Source organism: Aspergillus caelatus, assembly GCF_009193585.1.
Source record: "Aspergillus caelatus strain CBS 763.97 unplaced genomic scaffold BDV27scaffold_79, whole genome shotgun sequence".
Lineage (NCBI taxonomy): Eukaryota > Fungi > Ascomycota > Eurotiomycetes > Eurotiales > Aspergillaceae > Aspergillus > Aspergillus caelatus.
Window position 1 is genome coordinate 48,034 of NW_022475342.1, and position 27,494 is coordinate 75,527.

Sequence of the window (27,494 nt, forward strand, 5' to 3'; positions counted from 1 at the left end):
ATGCCATATTGCGCCTATCAAATGGCATAAGGACAGAAACAAGCAGAATACCTCACGTCACGGACTAAATGGGCAATACGGGTAGTGAGCTTTCAGGAGGGAGAGTGAAAAAAGAAGGTGATGTCAGATTCTCGGATGACATGTCTTCTTCTAAGGTGGGAAATATAGAGAAGAAGGCCTTGCACATCTTCCATTTCGAAAGGTCCACCAAATGCAGACTGAAGGCCTCCGAAAATGAATATAGTCCGTCCTCAGGGTTAATCTCATAGGCATTACTGATAGAATGGGGCCACGACAATCGGAAGCAAGAGGCAAAGTACTTGAAGAATCTGTCCGTAAGTATGTCGCAATTTGAGAACACTAGGCGTTCACGGAAGCCAGGCCTAAGTTTTCCGGAACTAGTTAGTTCTTTGAAACAAAATTATGAAATCGAATAGAGGGGGCTATATATCTATGTACCAAGCGAAATAGTCCGCAGTGAGATTGTGCGGCAAGTAAAGCTGTGAAGGCCTTGGTGGGTATTTAGCATAACTAACATGCAATCAATGATGATCAGGCGAATACAAACCTCGGTCGATACCACGGGGGAACCCCTCTAAAATTATTTTGATAACTCTTTGCCTGGAAGAAGGTCAATATACAGGGATGTTACTTGTTCAGTAGCTCATACCACGAGCATCTTGAGGATGGTGCTGAGCATTGTCAGCCGTGTTAGGACCCCACTTTGTATGAAAATCCGCTCATCAATTTGGCTAATGATTTTCCACAGGGGGCACGAATACGCCTGGTCCTCTATAAAGTGCCAGCCTTCAAGGACCCCGCGGATCATGGCGTCTTGGTTTAGCTTGTCATCGGAGCAAATGTCTAGGATACTCAACCCCGACCATTGCGTGAGAAGTTCATCGGTGAATTCAAGTATCGTACAACTGCCACTATCCTGAAGCGATGGAGAAATGGCTGGCCAGGCGGTCGAGTGTCCGTTCCCCCAATTCCCAAGGGCTTGTCTGAAAGGAGCTACTGTTTCTGAGTCGGAAGAAGCAGCTGATAGTTGTGAGGCCAACATTGTAGGCGGCTCATCGTGTAAGGACAAATGGAGATCGGACGGGGGCAATGGGCAACTCCCGATGGAGTCTTCTTGAGATATGACCATAGGTGGTAACCCTGGATCGAGTCTGTCGGAGTCAGAAAACGTTCATCGTCGGGTGAGGGAAAGGCCACAGTACCGAGTCTGAGATTGCAATAAAAGATGTAATGCAGCGACTTGGCTTTGGAGATTCTTCAGGCTGTTTTTTTCTTTTTCCTGTTTTTCTCGTTTGGATATCCTGTCCTTGTAACGCTTGCGCTCTCGTTGCGCCGGGGTCAACACACGACCAGAGGTCCATGGTTTAGTCGGCATCGATCGGTCTGACGATATTCGTGTAGCCATTGGAATCAAGCAGCCTTCAACTTTTGGACAATCGTGGGGAGATTACCTGGCGTGTAGAGGATGTCGCAAACGAGTAATAGAGGGTCTGGGACGTCAGAGATCCGGGAACCCCAGATAATCTCACACCCCGCACTTGTTCCCCGTAATTCCAATGCTTCGTTTTGCCCCCGACTAGGACGCTTTGGGATAGACCGAGGTGCTAAAGGTTCGAATTGTGGCTATCCAGGGTTTCAAAGAGTGTCGAAAGTCCGCGGGACCCGGTGACCCAGTGCGAATTACGTACGACGGGATCTATGATTGGCCCTTCCGCCGATCGGTGGATCAACATCTGGGTTGTGCGAATCGCGCAAATCATAGGAAATGATCGGCAGTAGTAACCCTGCCGAAGGGAAATTGTATATAGAATACCAAAGTCGCCTTCCTGTGCCAGCTTCTCGTTCATGCTAAAATACACTGTCAGTGATCATAGCCTTAGAAAACCACAGCAATCGCATTAGTGAAATTGAATTCTAAGCAAATTGTCAGAATCACTATGTCGCCTTCAGTCGAAATTCCCAAACAGCACAAGGCGGCAGTCTATGACAAGCCTGGATCTGTATCAACCAGTGTGAAACTGGTGGAGACACCAGAGCCGGGATTTGGCCAGGTTCTGATTAATATGTGAGTATTGCTAATGTTACTACCTTGGTTTTCGTGCATGAGACCACTAATCTGTGGTATCGAACAGGACTCATTCCGGTGTCTGTCACTCGGATTTAGGTGTCATGACAAATTCCGTGAGTACATGCATTATATATCATCCACTGGAATGCATTTGACACGTTGCCGAACATCAGTGGAAGGCACTACCGTTCCCAACTCAGGAAGGGCAGGTTGGCGGTCACGAAGGTGTTGGCGTGGTCGTGAAACTTGGGCCTGGATGCGATAATTCACAAGTCAAAGTAGGGGACCGCGTTGGAGTCAAATGGGTTGCCGCTGTCTGTGGAACATGCTGTGCGTTGACCCCATAATTACACCAAGCTAGAACTAAATACTAACGGAAAGCTCCCAGTGCCTTGCCTTGCGGGGTCTGACGGCCTTTGCTTGGATGGAAAGATATCAGGCTATTATACCCCTGGTACCTTTCAGCAGTATGTTCTGGGGCCCATCAATTATGTGACCCCAATTCCAGATAGTGTCCCGTCCGAACTAGCAGCACCTATGCTTTGCGCGGGTGTCACGGTGTATGCGGCCCTCAAACGCAGCAAGGCGCAATCTGGTGACTTTGTCGTTATTTCAGGGGCGGGAGGTGGTCTTGGACATCTCGCCACACAAATTGGAAGTCGTGGCCTTGGGCTTCGCATCATTGGAGTCGATCATGGCAGCAAAGCTGACTTGGTGAAGGAGAACGGTGCAGAAGCTTTCGTGGACATAACCCAATTCCCCAAGGACGATAATGGCGCCGCAATTGCAGAGCATGTCAAATCTCTGACCAACGGTCATGGTGCCCATGCAGTAATTGTGTGCACGGCATCAAATATTGCCTATGCGCAAGCAATTCCTATGCTCCGCTTTAATGGCTCCCTGATCTGTGTAGGCATTCCTGAGGGCGATTTGGTGCCCATTGCCACAGCAAGCCCCGGCCCTCTCGTGCTTAAGCAGATTTCGATCGAGGGGTCCGCAGTTGGAAATCGACGGGACGCCCTTGAGGTTTTAGACTTTGTTGCGCGCGGGGTCATCAAGCCTCATGTTCGAACGGAGAAGCTGGAGAAACTAACAAGCATTTTCGAGGAGATGCATTGTGGTAAGCTCAACGGACGAGTGGTTATAGACCTATCTTAAGACCTCGGAATGGATAAATGGACTGTCGCCACGACCTTTCCCTTTCCACATCCTCCGATAGCTGCTTGATTTTATCTACCCTCACTTTGATCCAATACCATTTGTATGAATTATCAGCGCAATACAGTCTGTTAGGGTTAGCGGGGTTAAGTTAAACCGCGGCTTATCCGCTAGTTTATCCTAGCGGCCCTCCTGTTGTATGCTTTTGTTTATCTTTTATTATTTCATTTTGATTTTGAATCTTTTTTCTTGGTTTGGACTATTCAATTCTTACACTGCTTCAATGAGGGTTATAGTCACGATATCTTTTAACCGAAAAAAAGCATTATGCCAAGCTTGTATGGTTGACTGCCATACATACAAGCAGCGCGTTACCATCGTCTATAAATTAGTAGGTATACTTATATCTCGGATGCCTATCCCCCAGCTTATCAAGTTGCTCCTCATACGGCAAGTCCTCTACCCCCCTCAACAATCCCACCGGATCACTCTTTTTCCTGCGATTCAATATCCGCAACAAACCAACCTGCGCTACCACAAGCGCCATCGCAATCACCGTCAAGGAGAGATTAAATCGGGACCCCAGTTCATAGTATGGCGCTGACTTCTCGGGGTAGATCCACGTGCTCATGATCCCACCGCAATTCGTTGCAATAAACGCCATAGCTACAGCAGTTGCGCGCCGTACATGACCGGCCGTGTTATTGGGGACCCAACTGATTAAACATGGGGCGCACGCATACACGCCAGTCAAGAGGAGCACCAGAGCAGCGTAGCGAACGCCGATACTGCGCCCGTTGATGGCCAATGCTGCACCGATCAAGGCAATGCCGCTGGTAACGAAGGCACCAATACCACGCTGCTGATAACGGTCGGAGAAGTACGCTGTGATCATGGTTACGACGAATCCGCAGGCGTACGGTGGCACCGTCATGAGTTGCGTTTTGGTGGAGCTGTACCCGAGTGCCTGCACAATGGAGGGTGAGAAGTATGCGAGGCCGAAGAGACACGCGCCGTTGCAGAAGAGAATGAGACATGCGATCCACACATGGAGGTCCTTCAGGACGGAGATCACTTCTTTGAAGGAGACCTTGGTTTCGGTCTCGAACTTGTTACCGTCTTGCTGCAGTCGGGCTATGCACCGCTCTGTGTGCTCGGAGCGGAATGTGATCACCTTTTCTGGGCCATTGGGCAGCACTAGGAATGAGAAGAGGCCAAAGCAGACTGTGAAAAGACCCTCCAGCAGGAAAATCCACTGCCATCCCTTCATTCCTCGCAAGCCGCTCATCTGCTGGATGGCGGCGGCCAACAGACCTGAGAATGCACCGCTCAGGGAGGCTGCGGAAAAGAAGAGCGCAATACGAACCTGTAGCTCGTGGCGGCGGTAGAAGTTGGACAGAAATAGCACAATCCCAGGAAAGAGGCCGCCTTCGAGAAGGCCGAGAAAGAAGCGGCAGGCGAGGAAGCCGGAATAGTTGTGCACCTGAGATTGGAGTGTGGTGACCAAACCCCAGAGGGTGCACAGCGTGGGCAGAAGGATACGAGGGCCAATGATCTTCAGCAGGAGATTGGAGGGCAGTTCAGAAATCACGTAGGGAACATATGTCACGGTAATGGCTGAGCAGTTAGTGTGGGTTGGGCGAAGCTATCCGGAAAAATGTACCTGTTTTGTATTGCAGATCGGTCAAATTCAAGTCTTTTTGGAGACCAGCCTTTAGTTCTATGGTTAGCCGAGTATTATCAGTGAAGATGATGCATTGAACCCACCACTCGTGCATTTCCGACATTTGCACGGTCCAGCCAAGCCAGGAGATACAACATGAGCGTCATTGGCATCAGTAGCAGATCCAGCCTCCGAACTGTTTGTCGGTCGAGTTTCAGGGTTCGCTCATCCATTGGGATCTCTTCCTCGATGATATCCTTTTTAGCCTCTGGGTCCCCAGTTGGGTCGGGGAACGATTTTGTGTCGGCCATTATGACAATGAAACTGCTAATTGTAGGGATGATCCCCTAGAAAGCTCCAATGCGTGTCGCAGTCGCCGCTTCTTATACCCGTTGTTTCAATGCAAGGGATGCGGTTCCTGCAGAAGGCCCAGAACTGCCGAACAGCTGGCCGAAGCAGGCGTGAATACGGGATGTGGCTCCTGTCTTCTGGGGGAGAACCAATGACATTCTCATAAGCATTTCCAAGACCCCAGACCAATTGAGCCAAGACGATCTCCCCGACTATCCCCATTGCCTATCCTGCTTTTAAGATGCGGGGGCGGGGCCACTAAGCGAGGCTTGCGGGGAGTCATTCGCACCCTTAACCTCGGTCCCTGGACGCAGTGTCTGGACCTCGCTCCCTCCTTATCTTCAGATTCGCAAGGTGGCCGATTGGAATTTCGCTGGATGATTGTTTGATTCTTCCTAAAACTCATCAGGTCTAAGGATCATTTAAACGTTCTCGGTAGTCTGTTTCGGTAGATATGATGGTACGAGACAATACAATCGACTTGGTCCGTCAGGTCAGGTTCAAATCCCGATAATGTCCCTGTCACAGATCGAGTAGGCCTTCAGTCGAGATGGATGCATTTATGAAAATAGAGGATAGAAAATGTCCACAGCTCTCGAGGAAGAAATTGTACTGTATTTAATTTAGACACAAATAAGCTAGAGCTTGAATAAGTATCTCACGTGCGGGTCAGAACCCCTAAAAACAGATATCACCATTTTGACTAATGTTACGAAAATCAATCACACTGCCGCATGATCAGATCCCAAATAAGAATGTGTACGTTTCGCTTGATAAACAATCAACGTTCTGACTTCTGAGGTGTCCAAAAAACCCCGCACGCGGCTTTCCTAGGTCGGCCTAGTGCCTGAGCACCAGGATCTGCATATAAATAATCCTTCTGTTCCTCGTACATCAGGTCTTCGAGCGATGGATCAAGCTTCCTATTTCCTGGGGTCTTAATGTACAATCTATCTTGCAGCACATTATACAATGTTCACACGGATCTATTCGTTCTGCGAAGTATGGAAACGCGACTCAAGTGAAGGAAAAACGTATATGATGATCGTAGCCCTGATGGCGTGCTCTCCGAACGGTCATATTGCATCAATTACCTCAATTGCATGACAAATCACAAATATGACGTGACTAATAATTGGTTGCTTTCTTTGTCTGTTAACTTCCATTTGTCTTGATTCCTGAGTCTGTAACCTCAACAAGATTGATAATCCAATAGGAGGAGCCGGAATTAATTCCGGGCAGGGATCCTGCCGCAGCCCCGCTCGGGCAGTATGAATACAGTTATATAGAGACGGGCACCATCTGAGAAGCATATTACTTCGATTGTTTGAGTACATTTCACGGCGTGCAACTGAGAGTTCCTGAATTTTACGAATCTTCTCTTATTCCTCCTAAATTAATCATTCACAATGGTCCTCAAACTTCACGGATTCCCTCTTTCCACTTGTACCCGTCGAGTACGCACCGTTCTCGCAGAGAAGGGTCTCGAGGCCGAGTTCCAGCCAGTCGACTTGGCCAAGGGCGAACAAAGAACAGAGTCCTACCTGAACGACCTGCATCCCTTTGGCAAAGTTCCCGTTTTACAAGACACCGAGACGGGTGTTCAGATTTTCGGTTCGCAATTCCCCGCCGACTGTCCAATTGCTAACAGAACGCTAATATCAATCAAATAGAAAGCAGAGCCATTAACCAGTACATCTCCAGCAAGTACGCCGGCCAAGGAACCGCACTTTCCCCTCCCGAGTCCGATCTGAAAGCCTGGGCTCTGTACCAGCAGGCACGTAGACACTCTTGCCAACGTACCTCCTATATCGCTAAACGCTAACGAGATACAGGCCCTCTCCATTGAACAATCCTACTTCGACCCGATCGTTTCTCAGATCGCTTTCGAGAAAGTCTTCAAAGCCCGCAAAGGTCTTGGCGAAACCGACGAGGCTCGCGTCAAGGTCCTTCTTTCGCAGCTCACGCCTGTCCTCGAGGGCTATGAGCGGGTGCTTTCCAAGCACAAGTACCTTGCGGGTGACCAGGTGACGCTTGCGGATCTGGCGCATCTGCCCTATGGTGTGTTTGTGGAGCAATTCGGTTTCGCTGATCTTCTTCCGAAGTATCCCCATGTTCAGAAGTGGTGGGAGGAGCTGAAGGCGAGGGAGAGCTGGAAGAAGGTTACTGCTTAGGTTTATACCTCTTTGTGGTCAATGGACTAGATCGAGATCCCGCGTGGAATCGACGATGTCAATGTTAAAGACGTTTAGAAGGTACTAATTGAGATAATAAATTAACATTATGGCAAATGTCGCCGCCTATTACTATTTACAGATGGCAGCGACTGTTATTCATTTTCGCCAGTCACTCTCAACCAACAATCAATTATTGACTCTATACTATATATAGTGTATATGTAGCATAGGTACGAAGAATGAAAGCCCCTAGAATTGACCAATCAGATCGAGAGAATCAGTACATTGGCCCTACGTTAGGTCCAAAAAAAATAAAATAAGGAAAAAAAAAAAGAAAAGAGCAAGCAAAAGAATGGCATACCTTGATACTCTTACCAAATATCACCATCCATACCGTCTTTCTCGACATGAGTTTCCAATATACACTCTTGTATATGGCTCTCAAGCCCTAACTGCCAAGCCACGTTGAGCCACCTAGGGTCTGTGCATATTTATGCGCGTCCCCTACTCGAAGACGCGTCCTCGCGCTAATCCCCTAAAACAATTATTTTGGCTTTAATAATAAATTCCTGCGCAGAGACTTGTTATCGGAGTGGGCTTTTAGGAGATTCGACTCCACCCCTGGGTCGGCCGTAAGATAGCCAGGCCTAATGGATTCTCTCTACCAGCAACTCCAGTATCTCATCAGGAAACTAAGCGGACAGGGCCAATAACAAGTAAGATTAACATATCGGGACTGGACGGAAAATGTTACTCATGTACATCTTTGGCTATAAGGCGAAAGTCGCGAAGGTATGCGCAGCAGTGTTTGCCCGCGCTGTGGACACACGCGTCGAGCATCATTAGTGATCAACAGGTGGTCCGGTTAATGTAGAAGGAACGGTTACAATAGACACATTCAAGGGGTTATTCGTACTGTGGGAGCGTCTAGCGAACCACAAGCAAGATAACGAAGAGTCGAAAAACGCCGGGGCTTTTTGTGCATACGCAGTGGAACGGAGTAGAAGATGGTCGTTGTCTTTTTTTTTTTTTTTTTTGTTTTTCGTCGGATATCGCGGGAGTTGGTTATCAAGTCATACACTGAGTTGGCAGTGCAGATATCCTTGATACAAACGGTGGCCGTGGGCCGAAACTTGTTCAGCCATAGAGATTAGTATGGCGATGATTGTACCTCATACCCCGCGTGTGGGCCGGCGGCCTTCCTTGGCACGTCGAGGGCCATGTGATCAATCGAAGCTCATGTAAGGTTACGATGATGGGAGAAGGGTGTCATTTTGATTGGTTGGCCAACACGTTAGGCAGGCTAATGGACTGGCGAAGGGATGGCTATAAGAACGGGGTCCTCTCCGCTGGTATTTTTCATTTTTTCTGTGCCTTTTCCTTTCGGTAATTGTTGGATAGTGGTATGAGAGAGATGAGCGGTGAGAGTTTTGAGGAAATTATGGGAGGGTCTAATGGAGGTGGTGGTCGGACAGCTGCTGGGTTTGTAGTCCTGGCGTTTTGGGGAGATCAGGGTAGTGGTATGTTTTCGAGACTTGTTGAAGCTTATGGTCAGGATAGATATGGTTATGAAGGGCAGGAGAGGGATGATGAGATGGGCTGGGCGCCAGAGCCAGTGAATGAGAGTAACGTTGGGGGAAATAGAGGAGCTCGGGACGGAAGCGAGGATGCCCAGAGAGGAGGTTCTGGAAGTGGTGGCGCGTCTATGACCCCCGATGAGGCTATGGATAAGGGAATGAGATTGTGTTCTAAGAGGGATGATCACTGGCGTGGGATTGTTGATTGTTATTTTCGGATTGAGGGTCACTTCCACGCGATCCAGGATTTGTATCGCCAGATTCATTATTATACCGGTTGCTACCCTCATAGAATTGAGTGCTATTCCGCTTATTATCACACAGTTCGTGACCACTTTCACAAAATTATTGATTGCTGTGGTATGATAGAATGGCACTCTCGCGAGTGGGAGGATGCCCAGGCAGAGTTGAATGACTTGATGGATCTCAGGGGGGATTAACCAGCATGGTGCTAGAATGTGATGCGGAAGGGTCGATGGCGATGGAGAAATCGAGATGGTATTAAATTGACGGATCACATGGTTATAGGTTTGGAATGGGAATTGGAAGAAACTATCATTAGGTTGGAAAGAAGAGGAATAGGTGAAGGGAGGTTCATGGAAATATTGATTGTGGATTAGTTAGTACACTGGGAGGCGTAATGAAAAGCTGGGGCAAAACTAGCAGTGTCAGTAATTCTTCGTAGAATGTTGCGATCACTCTTCTCTCGTATTTATCGGATCTACTTTGGCATCCTTGGGTTTTTAGCGCAGGGAAAGCCCAACCTTTCATCCTACGGCTAACGCTAGTGCTAACACAATGGGTGGCTTTGTGACCGCAATGACTACAGTATTAGCTCCAGATGATTTAGGCAGCCAGAGTCCAGCATGGAGGCTGCAGCAACAAGGGTGTCTATCGCCTACTAAGGAGAACACCGAACGTGCATATTAATTGATTGTGCCCTGCATGCTGAATATGTAGCGCATGAGCAGCATTCTCAGAATATGTATTATTGTATCCTGCTGTATACCTTCAAGGAAACTTCATGGTGTTGTATTTCACCTGGGGATCTCGGTACAGATGATTTATGGTATCAACATTAAGATCTGGAAAGTACTCCATAGATCGAGCGTAAGCATTAGGAACATTCGTTAAAACGATAAAACTACCTAAGTATGCAATCCAAAGATAAACATTGTCCGCGTCAAAACCTGATCATCTATCATACTCAGAACCACTATTCAATGCCTCCACCTAAGCATAGCGGCCATTCTGCTGAGGAGCGCTTGTCCAATGCAGATACGACAGCTCCAGCCTGGTTTGAACACTCTCATGTGGATCAACATCCTCATTGGGCAAGATGAGATTGCCCTCACGATATCTTACCTCGCCATACCGTACATGTCGATCGCCAACAACGGGTAAAAACCTATCTAAGTCACCATTTAACCCATCTGCTTTCAAAACAGGGGCATTGAAGGCCTTTGCTATGTCAACTGGACTCATGGTAATTGGCCGGCCAATCTTCCACCATTCATAGAACGTCAATGCTACTACAGCTAAACATACACCCATAACAGCTGCCCCCGCAGCTAGGTAACCATAATGGACCTGGAATACCGATACATCCTCCAGCTTGACAACATCGACTGTCTGGTTTTGCTGGATCAGTTCTTCTCCATGTTGAAGAAGAGGTAGAGGCTGACTGGAGTTATTCGGCACCGAGAGCGCAGTACGGAACATAAGCTTTTGCAGTTCAGCGACCACTTGAGGGGTAGGGTCTTTCCATGTATCTTGACAGCTGACAAGCTCATCTGCCCGTGTGAGGTGATCCTGTGCGAGCATACCGGAGGTTTCCAGCGTCCAGGCATGATTTATCTGCATTCCGACGGCCTTGGACTGGAGAAGGTCATTCGCTGCTAGGTATACACCACCAATGGTACTGTTGGTAGTTATGTCTTCCTGTTCGTTCGTATCGTAGATTTCTGCAATGGTTTCAGGGGTTCTACCGAGGTCTTCCAACGATGAAGAGAACTCAATAGCACCATCTACAATTTCGATCGGATAAAACAGCGTAGCCAAATGAAATGCACATCGATTCACTTGCAGCCGACTGTTGCAGTCTTTCTGATCTTTATACGTTGCAGTGAAATTAAAACTGGATGGTCGACGCAAGGGATCAAACGTGAAATTCGTCGAGAACATGACCCTCTGAGCATCCCCCATCCCTACCACAGTCCCCTTATAATTTGAAGGAACTAGTTTTCCCGTTCCATTTTCCGCACCGTAGATCAGACTTCCGAAGTCCTGGGGCAGGGTCTCGAGAGAGCAGTCAACAGCTAGCCCAGCTGCCCGAATGGTCGTCGAGCAGTTCCCATTGGCGCAACCGGTGTCATTGAGGTACATCGGCTCTGCAGAATTATGAGACAAGACTACTTTTTGGAAAGATGGAGTCATCCGCGTCACATCGCCACTAATGTGTCTTTGCATAGCACCCGTGTAGCCGAATGGAAGCTGCTGCGCAATCCCAACAGATAAAGGTACGTTGACTCGAGCCGGTCGCACAGTGACAGTAGTCGCTCTTTGAAATAGTGGACTGTCAATGGCAACAACGACTGATGCAATACTGGCAAGACCCAGAATATTGAAGAACCTGATCTGTTTTATCACGTCATATATGCTGTTGGCAAAGCTCCAATTTCGGTGGAGGTCGTATATCGTACATCCGTTAATAGCCTTGTTCCACCAAGTAATAGCTGCACCTTCGGCAAGGGCAAAGCGTAGTAGTCCGGTGCTGATGGCAGAGGATATAGCAAGAAGAACAGATGGCTGGATTTTCCAGCTGTTCTGAGGTTTTCCATTAGATGTTAAAAGAATCGTAATATTAAATATGAGGCAAGCTAAAACGCCCAAAAGAGCTGAGATTCCCAGTAATGGAAGTCGCTTTAGAACACCAGGTTCCCATGATTGTGTTACAGGGTTAGTCGAATCCTGACTCTTGCTGCTGGGCTTTTCTGGGCAGGTGGTTGTTGAGCAGGGTTTCGGTTCTTGCTGCGAAGACATTATATATGTGTAAGAAACTTTTGTCCTTTTGCGGCATGGCTAACGGGGTGAACAGCTTAGTTTCTGACTCAAGAAATGAAAGACTTTTTCATATATGTACCACAGTACAGACTTGCCGACATGAATTTAATATCCCTGTCCGAGGTCCTTTCACGTATTAGATATAGGCAACCCCTTTCGGGACCTGACTCGTTGGTATGCAGCCAAGTCCTAGATCAGCAACTCGCAATCATTCTAGCACTACTGAAATCTGTGAGGGGTATAGCAGTTCTTACTTCTAATAGAATCCAGGGGTTCGTTAATCACAACTAACGTAATCAACCACCGAGCGACGAATACCACCGAGCGACGAATTTTCGCCGCACCCTACTACTTTCTATCTCCAACGCGTCAATTTACATTACTATCATTGAAAAATGCCTTTATCACAAGAAAATAGAATTCAAATGGCTATTTCAGCTTATAAAAACAAAAAAATTCAATCAGTTTTAAAGACTGCAAATACTTTTAGTACTGTATACCTGAAGCAACCTTACGCACTCGTCTCAAAGGAAGAAAATCACGCGCAGAAACACGCGCCAATAGTCATATAATGACTGGATTTGAAGAAGAATCGCTTCTTCAGCGACTACAGTATTTCCGGAAATCGGTGTCACCACTTCTGCTCTTCTACTGTTCCCCGAACCCTAAATGCCAAGAAACGCCAAACTACTTCTGACTGCCTTGTCAGCCCCCTTGGTTTTGGCTTTGTTTTATAAAATACCGGATTATCATATTAGCGGGGTGGCGCGTGAGTTATAGGGAAATTTGAAATTATAGTTTCTCACCAGACCGCTTCACTCCTTCCTAGCGCGCTCTCTGGATTACAGTAAGCTGTATTTGGCCAAGCTCGGTCCCCTAGACATTGGGATTTACGGTATTTCTGACAGTCGGCAAAAGGTACATCAATCAGTGGCCAGGGGACCGAGCTTGGCCAAATGCAGCTTAATGTAATCCAGAGAGCGCGCTAGGTAGGAGCGAAGCGGTCAGGCCGGTTGTGCCCTGAGAGGTTTGGGTTGAAACAACCTAGTCAAAGGTTCATGTTCCAACATGCCTATGCTTGTGAATTTCGTTGTACAAGATCCAGATGTTGGCCCGGCCAAAAACTGAGAAAAGCAGCTTCACCACACGACGTGTTGACAATTCCCATGTTGCTGCGGATGAACTGGATTCGCTGATCGACAAATGTTTTGTGACCAGGGTCGTAAGACCAACTCTGTGCAACTAAACACATACAGGGGCTTTCTCGCCCTTTGCCCTTGGGATAAGCTGTCAGTGGCGATTACTGGCCCTTGTCCGGAGAGGCGCTACCCGCTGCAATCGACCCGCAGTTTGAATGGACCATTCTCTCATTGGCTCAGTAGCCAGATAAATTTACTTGACAGAGGAGAAATTCACTAACGGTTGTATAAATAATAATATTGATTATTACCTAACATGCTCAATATGGCAGGGAAAGTTGCCCGTACGGCAACACCTGCCCTTTGCAAAGATATTTTCGCCACAATTCGCGCAGTATTTATGCACATTCATGCGGCCTCCCCTAGGTGCTGCTTTAGGAATGGCAAGATTTCATCGAGGGCGGGTTTTACAGCCTCGGGCTTATCGTACAACATGTAGTGAGAAACGCCAGGGAGCACAACCAGCTTCTTTTCCTTCGAGGCAGCACGGGCGTAAATCTCGTTAGCATCCCGGTACGCGCCAAAAGCCCCGACTCGATCGCCAACGACAGCCAAGAAAGGACGAGTCATCAGCTTCTCGGCATATGCAAAGGCATCCCAAGAGACCGCAGCGCTATTGAAAGAGAACAGTCCGCTGGTGCAGCCAAACTCGGCTTGACCCCGCTCGGTCTTGTAGTATTCCGTTGCTTCCACCAAGTCAATATCAGTAGTGGCCTTTTCGGCCTCAGCCACATTTGCGAAAGGGAGGTAGTTAACCACGAAGCGATCGGCACCTTGAGCCTCCAAGGTGCGCTGTTTGGCCATTTTTTCGAGAGAGCCAGCTGGGTCGTATTCGCCAAAAGACTCGCGGGCGAGACGGCCGAAGTTGCCCGGGGTGACACCCACGCAGCATTTGAACCGGTAGTCCGTCATCGAGGCGTGGAAAGCGTAGCCACCGCCACCGCAGATTCCCAAGACACCGATACGCTCCGGGTCCACGTATGGGAGTGTCTGGATGTAGTCGACAATGTAGCGGAAGTCAGAAACACGGAACTCGGGGTTCTCGACAAAGCGCGGCGTTCCGCCCGAAGCGCCCTGGAATGAGGCGTCAAAGGCCACAACCACAAATCCGGCCTCGGCCATAGCCTTGCCATACACGTTTCCTGAGGTTTGCTCCTTGCACGAACCGATTGGGTGGGCCGAAACCACGGCAGGGTACTTCTTCTTGCTGTCAAACTTGGGCGGCAAGTGGATATTGGCGGCGATCTCCCAGGCGATGCCCGGAACAGCGACAGACTTGACAGTTTGAGACATTTTGATGGATGACCGACTGCGAAACAGTATTCGTCGTTGTCGATGGGATCTCAATTCAATGGGATTTGGTCCAGGGCAGCGGGTGCAAGAAGTCCTTATATAATGTCGGCGGAGGGGAGCAATGAAGACGTCATCACCCCGGCCTCTGGCGGGGGATGACTGACTGTGAAAATTATCAACTTCAATAAGCAACTCGGGGTTAACAACCGTACTTCCTCCAACAGTCATCGAAGTCAGCCTTCTCTGGTTATTCCGAAGAATTTCGGGATCCAATGCATTTTTCGATCAGAAGCCCCCGAAATATTTCGGACTTGCTGATGCTGGTCGGAGTGGCCCCGGAACATGCACGGAGATAGGTGTTATTCGCCCCAAATACCGATCACCACAATGTCATCTTGTGCCAAATTTATTCAGCATGGTGCTAGGCTTTGATACTCTTCAAATTTGGCCTGGGCTGTGCACTTTACTGTTAAACATCGAATCATTTCCTCTTTGTAAGGAACTTTAATCTTCCTTTTTCCTTTCCTTTTTCTTTTTTTTTTTTAAAAAAAAAAGCAGTGGTGAACTCTACTGCTATTTGCCCTTGAAAGGGCCATGCGGAAAGAAGGATGGGATTTGGATATAAACGTAGATGACATCCAATTCTTACATTTCAATATTCTCTTCGACCGTGTTGTATTTTGTCATGCCAAATAATTCTTTTGACGAAGAACATGTACTCGCCAAGACCATCGACTATGAACTATTAATTTATCCCAGAAGAGCTTTTCGGCCTCAGCCACATAGTTTTGCTCGGGAATAGCAAACAACCCTTCTTCAAAAACTATGGTAACCTATAATGCAAAGCTCTCGCTTGCATTAAACTGCTGGAAGTTTTTTTTTTGTTTCAAAAGACATTCATGGCTTGAACATGTTACTTTTTTTGATTAGGATTAGGAGTATCGAAAAGCCCTTCTTGACTTTGAACGACTCGAAGGGAGCGCATACAGTTATGGATGCGAGGTAGCTCTTAAGGCCTTTCAATTGTAGAAGATTGCAGACCGAGTTCTTGCAGTCACTACCGATTGGTGTCCGCTACCAGATATCGTATTCCTTACAGTCGGCAACAGGTTCATACATCATTGGTTAGCTGAGGAACCAACGCTGGCTATAGGCCGCTCAGGCAATCCAGAGAACACGCGAGGACAGAAGGGTGGGCTAGTCTGTTGATGAACCTTGTTTTAAGGTTTTACTGTGAGGAAACGCGCTTTCCACTATTACTATAGTCCGGTTATCTACAATACAGTGTCTAAACCATTGCGGCTGAATGGCCATTCAAAAACAGTTTAGCGTTTCTTGGCACTTAGGGTTCCGGAAACAATAAAAGAGCGTAGAGGGTGACACCGATTTCCGGAAATACTGTATTAGATGCAGAACATGACTTGAGGATGAATGGTGCAAGAAGAAAATTGGACAAGCTGTAGTGGACTTCGAACCCTACAGCGGAACTGTGGTAGTATTCGAGTGTAGCTCTTTTGGATTCAGAGGACAATTTTCGGACGACTGTACAGAGACAGACTGTATAGTGACGGGGACGGGAGTTTCAGACAGCTCTGTACTAGAAGAGGAAAACGACTTGGTGGAGGAAAAAATGTCGGGACGGGCCGAGACGCGAACCCCTGAACCGCCCGACCGCGACGAACAGGAAAACTTACCACCGCGATTGGTGAGGCCGAAATGTACGATAAGACTATCGGCCCACTATACTCAAGAGCAAGAGATTGAGACTGAGTAGAGAAATACGCACTCTCAGTAGAAGAAAAAGAACCAGGGCAAGTCAATTACTTAAAATAAAGTAGTAACTTCGGACAATTTCTTGACAGAAAGTAAGGACTCAGACATCTCTAAATTTGTAAAAGAGATTGTCAAACTCAGAAGAGAAATTAGACAACAAGATAAATTATATAAAGAGAAACTCCAGAGAGTTAAAGAAGAATTTAGCACTGCTTTTACAGAGTTTTGATATAAGTTACTGGTGAATCAACCCCCGACACTACAAGTCCACTCCGAGTCATATACTTAGAGCAGCTACGAGGAGATTCTTTACGAAATCCAATTCTTATATATTATAGTTAATCTTTCGGGATCCCTGTCCTATATAGATATTATCTGTATTTTCTCTATCAGTTAACCGAGTAATATACGGATTTTTTTATTATAGAATACAATACTGACTATCTTCACCGATATACTATATTGTATAATAGATACCTCGAAGATAGTAGATACTGAAAGTAAGAGACTATTAGTAGATTTAATTAGAATAGCAGTAGAGACTAAGATCCGGATAATAGAAAACTATATAAATTAGCAGTACTGCACTGTTACAGTAGACCCAAAAAATACTAACCGGATCAGAATTACTTGCTAAAATAAGGCTAAATATCAGCTAATTAAGAAGATGGCGGAAACCAAGATTAGTACAGGAGTCCGAGTACTCTATAATAAATTTTATTTGATCAAAGTCGATAGCGTCAACAGAACAGCAGTGCTTGATAAAAATAGTAATATTTAAGTAGAAACTGCAGTAGTTTTTGGTAAAGAAAACAAAATTACTATTGCCAAAATTATATAGCTAAGTAGAAAAGAGAATATAAAGATTTATAGATCAATAGTTATTTATCTAACCAAAGATAGTAATACACGGAGACTTCTGGCCGACAGGTTCTTTTACGCTAGGGGAGAATCCGGTGTAATTAGTATTTTTGAATACTGACTATAATTGATACAATACTACAACTGTCAAGAGATTAGGTATAAGATATTCCAATATAAAAGTACTTAAAAGTATATAAGATATACTGTAGAGGGTTACTATTATAGTTACTATAATTAATCGGTTCCAAAGTATATTCTATACAGAGGCTCTTATAAATTATATAGTAAGAACTGTCGGAAGCTCTATCTATTATATAATAAATAAGACTTTTCGAGTTATTTAACTGAATATAAGAAAACAGGGTGCAGTGCACAAGAGTTTAATAAATAATAAAGAGACTCAGAATACAGTAGTATTAGTGATTTAGAAACCCCAAGTATAGAGAATTTAAGGCCGGTTTTTGATTACTCTAATAGGACACTATAAATAGACAAAGATAGTCCCCTCTACCTGAAGAGAAGGTAGATAGGTAGTATAAAGTATACTCTGGATTAACAAAGAAGTCGAGATAGAACAAGTACTGATAGAGTTCCCGGATCTTATAGCAGCGGTTATTAGACTTCCCGAGCGATTAATATTTATAGTATCAGTTTATATTGAAGAGGGTAATACCTCAGCTTTGGATAATATATATAACCAGCTACTTAGCGCGATTACGAAAGTTCGGCAAGATATAGATATAGTGGTAGAGATTTTAATTATAGAAAATTTTAACCGATATAACTAACTCTGGAGAGAAGACAATATATCTTTGGGAAGACAAGATAAAGCGGATCTAATTATTAATCTTATAAATAAATATACTCTTAGTAGTCTCCTTAGACAAGATACAAAGATATGGTATAGTAGAGAATATAGCAGAGACTATAAGTCGATTATTAATCTGGTTCTGGTCTCGGAAAATCTGATAGACTCTGTAATTAAGTATACTATATTAGGGATAGAGTATAGCTTAGACTACTGTACTATTAAGACTGTATTCAATACTCCCTAATCGATTTTAAAGTATCAGAGATAACTTCTACTAAAAAATACTCTATAGAAAGAGATCAATACCAGAATAGTAAATACTCTTGCTGCTACTCTGTCGAAGGGTATAGTACAGTAGAAAACTGACTGACTTATATTAGCAGTCTCGGAAGTGGTGTATATACTAATACCAAAGTTAAAACTATTATTATATACAAAACAGTGGTAGACTGCTGATTTGATATAGCTCTGTCAAATATATATATACTGGAGAAATTATACCCGGTCCGAGTAATAGGCGGGGTAAAAAGTGCCCTATCTAGAAGCAATAGCCTAAGGCACAGTAAAATAATACTATAATACTATTCGGCAACAAAAGAAAAAGTACTGAAATTAATTTCTTGCCGATAATAATAAAATATAGAAAGCCGCTAGATATCTAAAGTCGGGAGAAGATATAATATTTGAGAAGATTCCGCAGTTTCTCAGAGTAGACGGGACTACTACTACCGATTATAAGAAGCAGATAGAAGAATTACTAGCTAAATTCTTTCTATCTCTACCGGATAATATTAATAATAAAGAGACTCGACTATAAAAAGTACTAGTCGAGATATCTACTATTACAATAGAGAAGATTAAATAATAGTTAATAGTAGTAAAGTTTTGAAAGATACCGGGTAAAGACAGTATACTAGTAATAGTCTGGAAAATAACTTAGTCTACAGTTAAGTATAGAGTTCTGGATCTCTTCCAGGTATTACTAGAAGAAGATATATTACTAAGATAATAGAGATATACAAAGATTATATCACTTAAAAAGTCGAATAAAAAGAACTACACTATTACTAAAGTATAGAGACCGATTTCGCTGCTCGCAATACTGGGTAAGATACTAGAATCTGTAGTAGTAGAAAGAATCTTATATATAGTAAAGACTTATAGTTTACTCTCGACCAGTCACTTCAGTATCTAAAAGTAGTGGTCTGTAGAGCAAGTACTTATACTCCTACAGAAGTAAATCTATACAGTATAATACAGCCGATAGGTTGTGAGTTTGATTAGCTTCAATATTAAAAAAGCCTACAATAGAGTATACAAAGAATAGTTGCTTCAAAGAATAAAAGTGTAAGATATACCGGAGGATCTGCTCCAGTAGATAGAGGTGTTCTACTCGGAACAGACAGCGACTATCTAAATTAATAGGCAATTGTCTGAGGTCCATAGCCTGCCACAGACTGGACTGCTGCAGGGCTTACTACTATCCCCAATCCTATTTCTCTTCTTTAACGCAGACCTTGTACAGCGACAAATCGATAGTCAGGGAGATATGATTGTTTTCGTAGATAATTTTACTGTATAGATAACAGGGCCAACAGTACAGAGCAATCGGAAAGATATTAAGAGAATTATTAAAGAAGTACTCTACTGGGAAAGACAAAGTAGGGCAACTTTTAAGACAGAGAAAATAGTTATTATATACTTTACTTTCAAGGCTTCTAAACTGGACCGAGAGTCCTTTACTATCAAGAGACAAACTGTTAAATCTAAAGATTATATCAAGATTCTGGGTATCCTAATAGATATAAGTCTTAAATATAAGAAATATATTATAAGGGCAGTATCTAAGGGCCTTGAGATAGTGATAGAGCTTTGACAGCTGAGAGATCTCTCTCTATTAACAGTACAACAGCTATTTACATTGACAGTAATATCTGGATATATATATTTAAAAATAAGACTATAGGACCGATCAATCGAGTCCAAAGAGTAGAAGTGTAAGCGATTATCGGAATATTTCTTACCGTTGCTATCAGTGTAGCGGAGGCAGAGGCTCACATTACTACAGCGCAACACTGTTTTTGGAGACAGGCCGTGAAGATATGGATAGATATCTATACCCTACCAGAAACTAATCCACTCTACAGGAATACAGCTTGTATTAAGAAATTTAGAAGATTCCACCGCTCGCCTTTGTATCAGATAGCAGATGCGCTGAAGGATATAGAGATAGAAATACTAGAAACTATTAATCTATTTATATTAGTACTATAGGAGGAATGTGTACAGACCGATATAGGGAAATTCTCCGAGACTCAGATAGAAGTCGGGGGATTAATACAGATTGTAGTAAGCAGTTTAGTACAGAATAGAATAATAGGATTTAGGAGAATTGTCCAGAAGTAGCCACTCAAGTATAAAAAACCGAAGCTGAAATTCTTCTCTGTTATACTTAGCACAAGATCAGAGTAGAACCTATACTTCGGAGAGCTGACAGCAATAGTATATATATTGAGGATACTACCGGTGCTAAAACAGTATAGAACTATATTACTTACAAGTAACAAAGCAGCCGCACTTACTCTAAGGAACCTGTAATAATAGTCGGGCCAGGAATATATATACCAAATATACAAGTCGATTAGAAGACTATAAAGAAATAGAAATAGAGTTAATATCTATTGGGTTTCTATTAGTAAGAACAATAAACTGTTGGATCTAGCGAAAGAGTAGGCTAGAGTAGTAATCTAAGACAATACTACTCTATACACAGAACTCCCTAGAATAAAAGTAACTACCCTCAATATTGTACAAGCCTATATAGATACCAGCAAAGGTCTGTCAGAGAAAATTAGAAAATATACTAAAAGAGTAGATATAGTACTCCTAGAGAAATATATCTAACAGTTATATAATCGATTATTATAGAATAAAGCGAGTGTACTGGCTCAACTCCGGACTGGTATAGCAAAATTAAATAGATATCTCTACCAAATCAATATAGCGCAGACAGATCAGTGTATATATAGATAGACAAGAGAGACTATCGAGTACTTCCTCTTTTGATATCGAAAGTAGACAGTATACCGGACAGAAATACTACAATGTATCAATATCTACTGAGACAATATATTCTTCTTCCTGGGAGGAAAATCACTATTAGATAATTAATACTGGACCCCTAACTTAGCAGCGGTACAGGCCTCCATACAGTTCACAATCGCTACAGGCCGACTCGACACCACAACTATATAGATAATAATCAAATATCTACCCCTTTCGACCGAACTCATACCAACCACCTTGTGCCAGAGACGGTAGACGCGCTTCAGCTGCCGAAGATAGGATATTGAATACTTGGAGAAGTATTTTCAAGCCAGTCTACTAATTAAATTACTAACCCACAAGAATCCCCTGCCCCCCACGATACAGGCAAATGAGATGGACATATACTAAAAGTAATTATATATAGGCTCTAAGGAGACACGGTATATACTAAGACATATATTAGTAGATTAGCGATAGTTGCCCTTTCGGCTTAGCCACCGGGCGTTAATAAATTGTGTGTGTGTGTATTAGATGCAGATAAACATGGATTTCCAATCCGTCCTGAATTTTTACATGGAATGGCGGAGATTTTACTTCGTGATCATCTTCAAAATCCGACAGCAACTATTGGGATCAATTGGCCTTATACATTTATTAAACACCATCCTCAAATACATACACGATATACAAGACAAATAACATATCAACGCGCAAAACAAGAAGATCCAAAGATTATAATACCTTGGTTTCAGACTGTACAAGCGGCTATTCAAGAACACGGTATACACGAAGATGATATCTGGAATTTTGATGAAACTGGCTTTGTAATGGGGCTCTGCTCTAGCTCTAAAGTAATCACTGTAGTTGAGCGCAGTGAGCGGCCACGCAGAGTTATTCAAGGCAATCGTGAATGGGTCACAATTATTGAGGCAATTGGATCAAGAGGCGTACATATACCGCCAGTTATTATACTTAAAGCAAGCAACCAGCAAGCTGCCTGGTTTCAAGGACCTAAGCTTACTGATAGATGGATTGCAACCAGTCAGAATAGCTGGACTACAGATGAAATAGGCCTTCGCTGGTTACAAGAGGTCTTTGAACCATATTCTAAGCGCTATATAACTGGTGCTAAGCGGTTGCTTATTCTTGATGGCCATAATAGTCATCTAACTGCGGAATTTGATAATTTCTGCAAGTTAAATGCAATTATTTGTCTCTGTATGTCTGCGCATGCTTCACAGCTCCTTCAACCACTTGATGTAAGTGTATTTAGACTACTTAAAGGCGAGTACGGAAAGCTTCTTGAAGAGCGAATGCGCTCTGGTAATAATTATATTAATAAAGAGGACTTTCTATCTCTATATCCAGATGCACGCGCTAAAGCATTTACCTCAGCGAATATCTATAGTGGATTCGCAGGAACAGGGCTTAAGCTATTTAATCAAGAACGCGTTCTTTCTAAGCTTACTTTTTAACTACGTACACCAACACCACCACCAACAGAAAGCTCGATTTCCTCTGCATTTCAGACTCCGCAGAATACTCGTCAGCTAGACCAGAAAGTACGCAGTCTACAGAACAGTCTTAGTGCGAAACGGAAGCTTTCTAGCAGTCCTATTGCTCCTCTTCATCATCTTGAAAAGGCTGCGCAAATGGCTATGCATACCAACCTTCTTTTACAGCAAGAAATTAAATCTTTACGAGCTGAAAATGAGCGGAAATATAAGAAAAAAGCAAAAAGGCGTGCTAAACTAGGTAATGATCTATTTTTATCTATACAGGAGGGCCACAATCGGGTTCAGCAGCTTAATATGCAGCTTAATGAGCAACCTGAGCAGTCTACTCCTATACCTCGACGACGAGCTCCGCAACGTTGCAGTGGCTGTAGGATAGTGGGTCATACAATCCGGAATTACCTCCAGTGAATAGCTATCATTTCATATATTTAGTTAGTTAAATTTAATGGTGTTGGCAGCTGAATAGCTTCAAATAGTGGGAGTCACAGTAAAAATTCGTCGCTCGGTGGTATTCGTCGCTCGGTGGTATTCGTCGCTCGGTGGTTGATTACGTTACAACAAGAAGTACTAACTAACGTAATCCACGGCCGAGCCGGCACTACAGCCGAGCCGGCAGGTTTTCCTCTACACCACCATCAAACATCATCCAACGCGTCATTTCTTCATTATTATTATATAAAATGTCACTTTCACAAGAAAGCCGAATACAGATAGCTATATCTGCTTATAAAAGTAAAAAAATTTCATCTCAATCTAAAGCTGCAGAGGTTTTCGGTGTACCTAGAAGCACACTTCAAGATCGGCTACGCGGGATTAATTCACGATCAGAAACACACGCCAATAGCCATAAATTAACTATTTTTAAGGAGGAAGCTCTTGTACGAAAGCTTCTAGATACAGATAAGCAAGGCTTTCCAATTCGGCCAGAGTTTCTGCGTGGAATAGCACAAATTCTACTTCGTGACCGATTACAAGACCCTACAGTAACTCTAGAAATTAACTAAGCTTATTCTTTTACTAAACATCGTTCTGAGCTTCGTACACAATATACAAGACAAATAACCTATCAGCGTACAAAGCAGGAAGATCCAAGAGTTATATTACCTTAGTTTAAGACTGTTCAAGCAGCTATTAAAGAACATAGTATACATAAAGATAATATCTGGAATTTTGATGAGACTGGCTTTGCAATAGGTCTCTGCTCTACTTCTAAAGTAACTACTACTGTTGAGCGCAGTGAGCGACCACGCAGAGTTATCCAAGGCAATCATAAATAGGTTACAATCATTGAAACAGTCAATTCAAAAGATATATATATACCGCCAGTTATTATACTTAAAGCAAGCTATCAATAAGCTGTCTAGTTCCAAGAACCTAAGCTTGCTAAAGACTAGTAGATTGCAACCAGTAAGAATAGCTGGACAACAGATCAAATAGGCCTTCACTGGTTAAGAGATATATTTAAACCCTGCTCTAAGCGCTATATAACCGGTACTAAACAACTACTTATTCTTGATAGCTATAGCAGCCATCTGACTACTAATTTCGATAACTTCTACAAGCAGAATGCTATTATCTGTCTCTGTATGCCTGCGCATACTTCACAGCTTCTTCAACCGCTTGATGTTAGTGTTTTTGGCCCACTTAAACTTGCATATAGAAAGCTCCTTGAAGAACATATAGTTGCCGGCAACAATTATATTGATAAAGAACATTTTCTATCTCTATATCCAGATGCGCGCGCTAAAGTATTTACTTCAGAGAAGATCTACAGTAGTTTTGTAGAAGCAGGACTTAAGCCATTTAATCAAGAGTATATTCTTTCAAAGCTGAACTGTCAACTACATACACCAACACCACCACTAGCTGAAGGCTCAATTTCCTCTGCTTTTCAAACTCCTCAGAATACCCGTCAGCTAGACCGGAAGATCCGCAGTCTACAGAATAGTCTTAATACAAAGCAGAAGCTTTCTAGCAGTCCAATTGCTCATATTCAACACCTTGAAAAAGCTGCGCAAATGGCCATGCATACCAATCTTCTCTTACAACAAGAAATCAAGGCTGTACGAGCTGAGAACAAGCGGAAATATAAGAAAAAAGCTAGGAAACATACTATAATAGAGAACGATAACCTTTTAATGGTACAGAAAGAAGAAAATCGCGTTCAGCAGCTTAATACGCAGTTTAATAAGCAGCCTGAGCAACCTATACCTGTGCCTCGACGACGGGCCCCTCAACGCTGCAGCGGCTGTGGGATCATTGGACATACTATTCGAAATTGCCCTAATAAATAGCTATTTTTTTATATTTTTAATAAGTCAAATTTAATGGCGTTTGTTGTTGAAAAGCTTCAAATACTGGTAGATAGTTTGAAAACCTGCCGGCTCGGCCGTAGTGCCGGCTCGGCCGTGGATTACGTTAGTTAGAATACTCTTTCTTATGTAATGATATTTCGGTACTAACTAACCCGATATAACACTCCTTTACATTGAGATCATGGTTCCCGGCCTTCTCGAACAAGGTTGCTCTTTTCTACTTGCTGAATTATCTGGATATAAATTTCCTGTGCAGTTTGGATGTATAAGATATTGAACAGGGGTGTGCCTGTAGCTTCCCTCTATCGCCGGTAGAGGTTAGTATGTGTATGATCTTGATGAAATATATGTATGGCTCTCGCTCCACTATATATTGGGTTATATCCTTGGCCCCTACCAAAATGCCATACTTTGAGGCATTCTGAATTAGGGAATGCTATGATAACTTTGTTACATACTGAAAAAACGGAAAACTATACCTCACAATCAAGCTCATGATGGGCGAGATACTCTGAACGTACATGTCATTCTAATATTAAAATTAGTATTGGGTTATAATGGCAAAAAGCTTGCCAGGCTATCAACCAAAGGCGAGATGGCCGAGCGGTCCAAGGCGGTTAGTACCACTATATCTCTAGTATCTTATCGAACGTATCACTAATAATCTCTCAGCTGGAGTAAGGTTCCAGTCTCGAAAGGGGCGTGGGTTCAAATCCCACTCTCGTCAACATCTTTTTTCTTTCATTCCCTTACTACTTTTCTTTACTCCTTTTCTGAGATCCTTGTCTGTATGCCTCTCTTTTTTCTTTTTACCGACCCTTCCTTTTATACCGTTTGAAATGCCCATCCTGAAACCGAAAACCACACTTTTGCCACTACTCCAAGCCAAAGTACACCGTTAAATGTTCATATCATGTATCCATTGTTCCACGTGCCTTTAACTTTCGAAACCTAGGCTGACCCCTCGTTCCAAAAACTTTTGTTGCTCCGCAGATAAAAGCCCTAATCGTATCCTACATCCGGACATTCTCCCTCCAGCCGGCGCTATAACCTACTACTAATACTGGGGAATCTCACCATGTTGTTTATCGTCTGTTCTTGTTGGGCCTTAAAGAAGGAGCTGATAGGGCAATAATGCCCAAAATAGTAGTGATCATGCATGACTTCAAAACTGAAGCGGCATGAGAGACTAGAAAATCATGTCCTCCAAACTCGACCCACCTACGTATTTGGACTGTCTCGCCAGCCACACCGCAACTAGAAATGGGGCTAGCGAAAATACACAAAGCAGCTCTCACAAAAAGCAAATAATGGCTGGGATTAGCTGGCGAATAAACTTTCGACAGATAACCCTGAGTAGCTCATCGCCAATCGGTTGTTAAGGGTTACATACAGCTGGCTGACGGAATGAGCAGATCGCGCAAGGGCTGTTATACACTCACTCCAAATTAAGTCAGCCTCAAGGCGGCACCTACCCGCTGTCAGCTTGAGTAAGTACAAGTTAGCCTGACGGAGGAACTAGTGATTTCCCAAGTGAGGATGGTAAGTGTGCGATAGGAAGGGTGATTCCTGGATCGGCCATGTTTTCTCATAAAGGACAGGGCAGATAAGAGCAGTCGGTTGAATTTGGTTTTAATCTTTGTTCTGCCAGTCTACAAAGTCAACGGGAGAGATTTAGGCTAGGGTTCTAAAGAACAGAAGTGAATATCTCGAGTGAGCTTCCTACAATCGATCACAATCATACCAAGATGACAAGAAAGAAAACCTCAATCCTGCCGGGCATCAATAGTCTGGAAAGAAATACCGTTTTCGAATTCTTCGAATCATTGACCGGTTATGTGAACTGCGTAGTTTCAGTACCGATACAAACATTGGAAATATCAATAACAGACAAGCTTCATCTATAATGACCACTACTTTGCATGATTGGTGTAGAGGGCACTAGTATGAAGCTTTATAATGGATGACGAATCTATGATATCTTCTCGATACTTATTATTATTCATAGACTTTCAAGCACATTTCCTCTGCATTAGGAGTAAAGACTGACAGAGGAAGTAATACCCACTACCAAATCTACCCCCAGGCATTCCATCGATATAGACCTTTTGGTTCTAATGATAAACATTTCTCTGGAACATGTGGAGCGTCAAGTACCACAAGTAGTTGTCGTCAAGCTTTGCGGCGCCAGGCGATTCAGGCGATAGCCTGTAAGCCAAAAGGAATGTGTCCTCCGAGACAGGATCCTTGACAGGGATAAATTCATACTTACACTGCCCCCCATTTCGAGCTATGGCTCGTTAAGCAGACGCTAACGTGGTGGAAGGAGAGAAGACAGCAGAGTAGCAGGAAACACAAAGTCGAAAGCAGAGATAGGTTACTACTTCCTTGCAACCACTCGCACTGTTGGAGGTACCACTAAGAGACAGATAGTGATGACGTATTGACATTATATTGCATTGATTGTGGTGGACCGGGTCAAGTGGATTGTCTAGATTGTTTCAAAAAATGACAGACGAGACTTAAGTTACAACCCCAGCTTGGAGTGGAGAATAGCCGAATGCAGCGGTATTTATGTAACATAAGCCCCACTTCC

General features: G+C 43.8%; 8 protein-coding genes and 1 non-coding gene across 9 annotated transcripts; 4 read left to right on the forward strand and 5 right to left on the reverse strand.

The window, feature by feature from the left end:
- Positions 1-64: 64 nt before the first annotated feature.
- BDV27DRAFT_144882 (DUF3425 domain-containing protein) lies at positions 65-1,396 on the reverse strand (the record flags this gene model as incomplete). Its single annotated transcript, XM_032070321.1, has 5 exons — positions 65-383; positions 460-510; positions 569-621; positions 671-1,172; positions 1,224-1,396. The coding sequence occupies 5 exons, from the start codon at positions 1,394-1,396 to the stop codon at positions 65-67; spliced, it is 1,098 nt and encodes a 365-aa protein (XP_031927993.1).
- A 562-nt stretch (positions 1,397-1,958) lies between these two features.
- BDV27DRAFT_171977 (zinc-dependent alcohol dehydrogenase) lies at positions 1,959-3,416 on the forward strand (the record flags this gene model as incomplete). The annotated part of the gene is made up of 4 exons (XM_032075741.1): positions 1,959-2,086; positions 2,154-2,202; positions 2,263-2,419; positions 2,478-3,416. 4 exons carry the CDS (start codon positions 1,959-1,961, stop codon positions 3,245-3,247), a joined length of 1,104 nt encoding a protein of 367 aa, XP_031927994.1. The 3' UTR covers positions 3,248-3,416.
- Positions 3,417-3,635: 219 nt separating this feature from the next.
- Positions 3,636-5,272, reverse strand: BDV27DRAFT_171979 (putative MFS transporter; the record flags this gene model as incomplete). The annotated part of the gene is made up of 3 exons (XM_032075742.1): positions 5,015-5,272; positions 4,911-4,959; positions 3,636-4,864 (listed from the first exon to the last, which is right to left on the reverse strand). Exons 1-3 carry the CDS (start codon positions 5,219-5,221, stop codon positions 3,636-3,638), a joined length of 1,485 nt encoding a protein of 494 aa, XP_031927995.1. The 5' UTR covers positions 5,222-5,272.
- Positions 5,273-5,292: 20 nt separating this feature from the next.
- BDV27DRAFT_127689 (uncharacterized protein) lies at positions 5,293-5,874 on the reverse strand. The gene has a single exon (XM_032066824.1). It carries the CDS (start codon positions 5,665-5,667, stop codon positions 5,422-5,424), a length of 246 nt encoding a protein of 81 aa, XP_031927996.1. The 5' UTR covers positions 5,668-5,874; the 3' UTR covers positions 5,293-5,421.
- A 336-nt stretch (positions 5,875-6,210) lies between these two features.
- Positions 6,211-7,531, forward strand: BDV27DRAFT_127690 (glutathione S-transferase family protein). Its single transcript, XM_032066825.1, has 3 exons — positions 6,211-6,875; positions 6,935-7,038; positions 7,097-7,531. The coding sequence occupies exons 1-3, from the start codon at positions 6,671-6,673 to the stop codon at positions 7,433-7,435; spliced, it is 648 nt and encodes a 215-aa protein (XP_031927997.1). The 5' UTR covers positions 6,211-6,670; the 3' UTR covers positions 7,436-7,531.
- A 1,299-nt stretch (positions 7,532-8,830) lies between these two features.
- On the forward strand, positions 8,831-9,331 carry BDV27DRAFT_127691 (uncharacterized protein; the record flags this gene model as incomplete). The annotated part of the gene is made up of 1 exon (XM_032066826.1): positions 8,831-9,331. A coding segment is annotated over exon 1 (486 nt), but the record flags the coding sequence as incomplete, so codon positions are not given.
- A 917-nt stretch (positions 9,332-10,248) lies between these two features.
- Positions 10,249-12,057, reverse strand: BDV27DRAFT_157399 (DUF3176 domain-containing protein; the record flags this gene model as incomplete). Its single annotated transcript, XM_032072502.1, has 1 exon — positions 10,249-12,057. The coding sequence occupies one exon, from the start codon at positions 12,055-12,057 to the stop codon at positions 10,249-10,251; it is 1,809 nt and encodes a 602-aa protein (XP_031927999.1).
- A 1,503-nt stretch (positions 12,058-13,560) lies between these two features.
- Positions 13,561-15,123, reverse strand: BDV27DRAFT_127693 (alpha/beta hydrolase). The gene has a single exon (XM_032066827.1). It carries the CDS (start codon positions 14,796-14,798, stop codon positions 13,626-13,628), a length of 1,173 nt encoding a protein of 390 aa, XP_031928000.1. The 5' UTR covers positions 14,799-15,123; the 3' UTR covers positions 13,561-13,625.
- Positions 15,124-25,487: 10,364 nt separating this feature from the next.
- Positions 25,488-25,625, forward strand: BDV27DRAFT_t104. Its single transcript has one exon. It is a non-coding gene; the product is annotated as a tRNA-OTHER (tRNA).
- Positions 25,626-27,494: the final 1,869 nt, after the last annotated feature.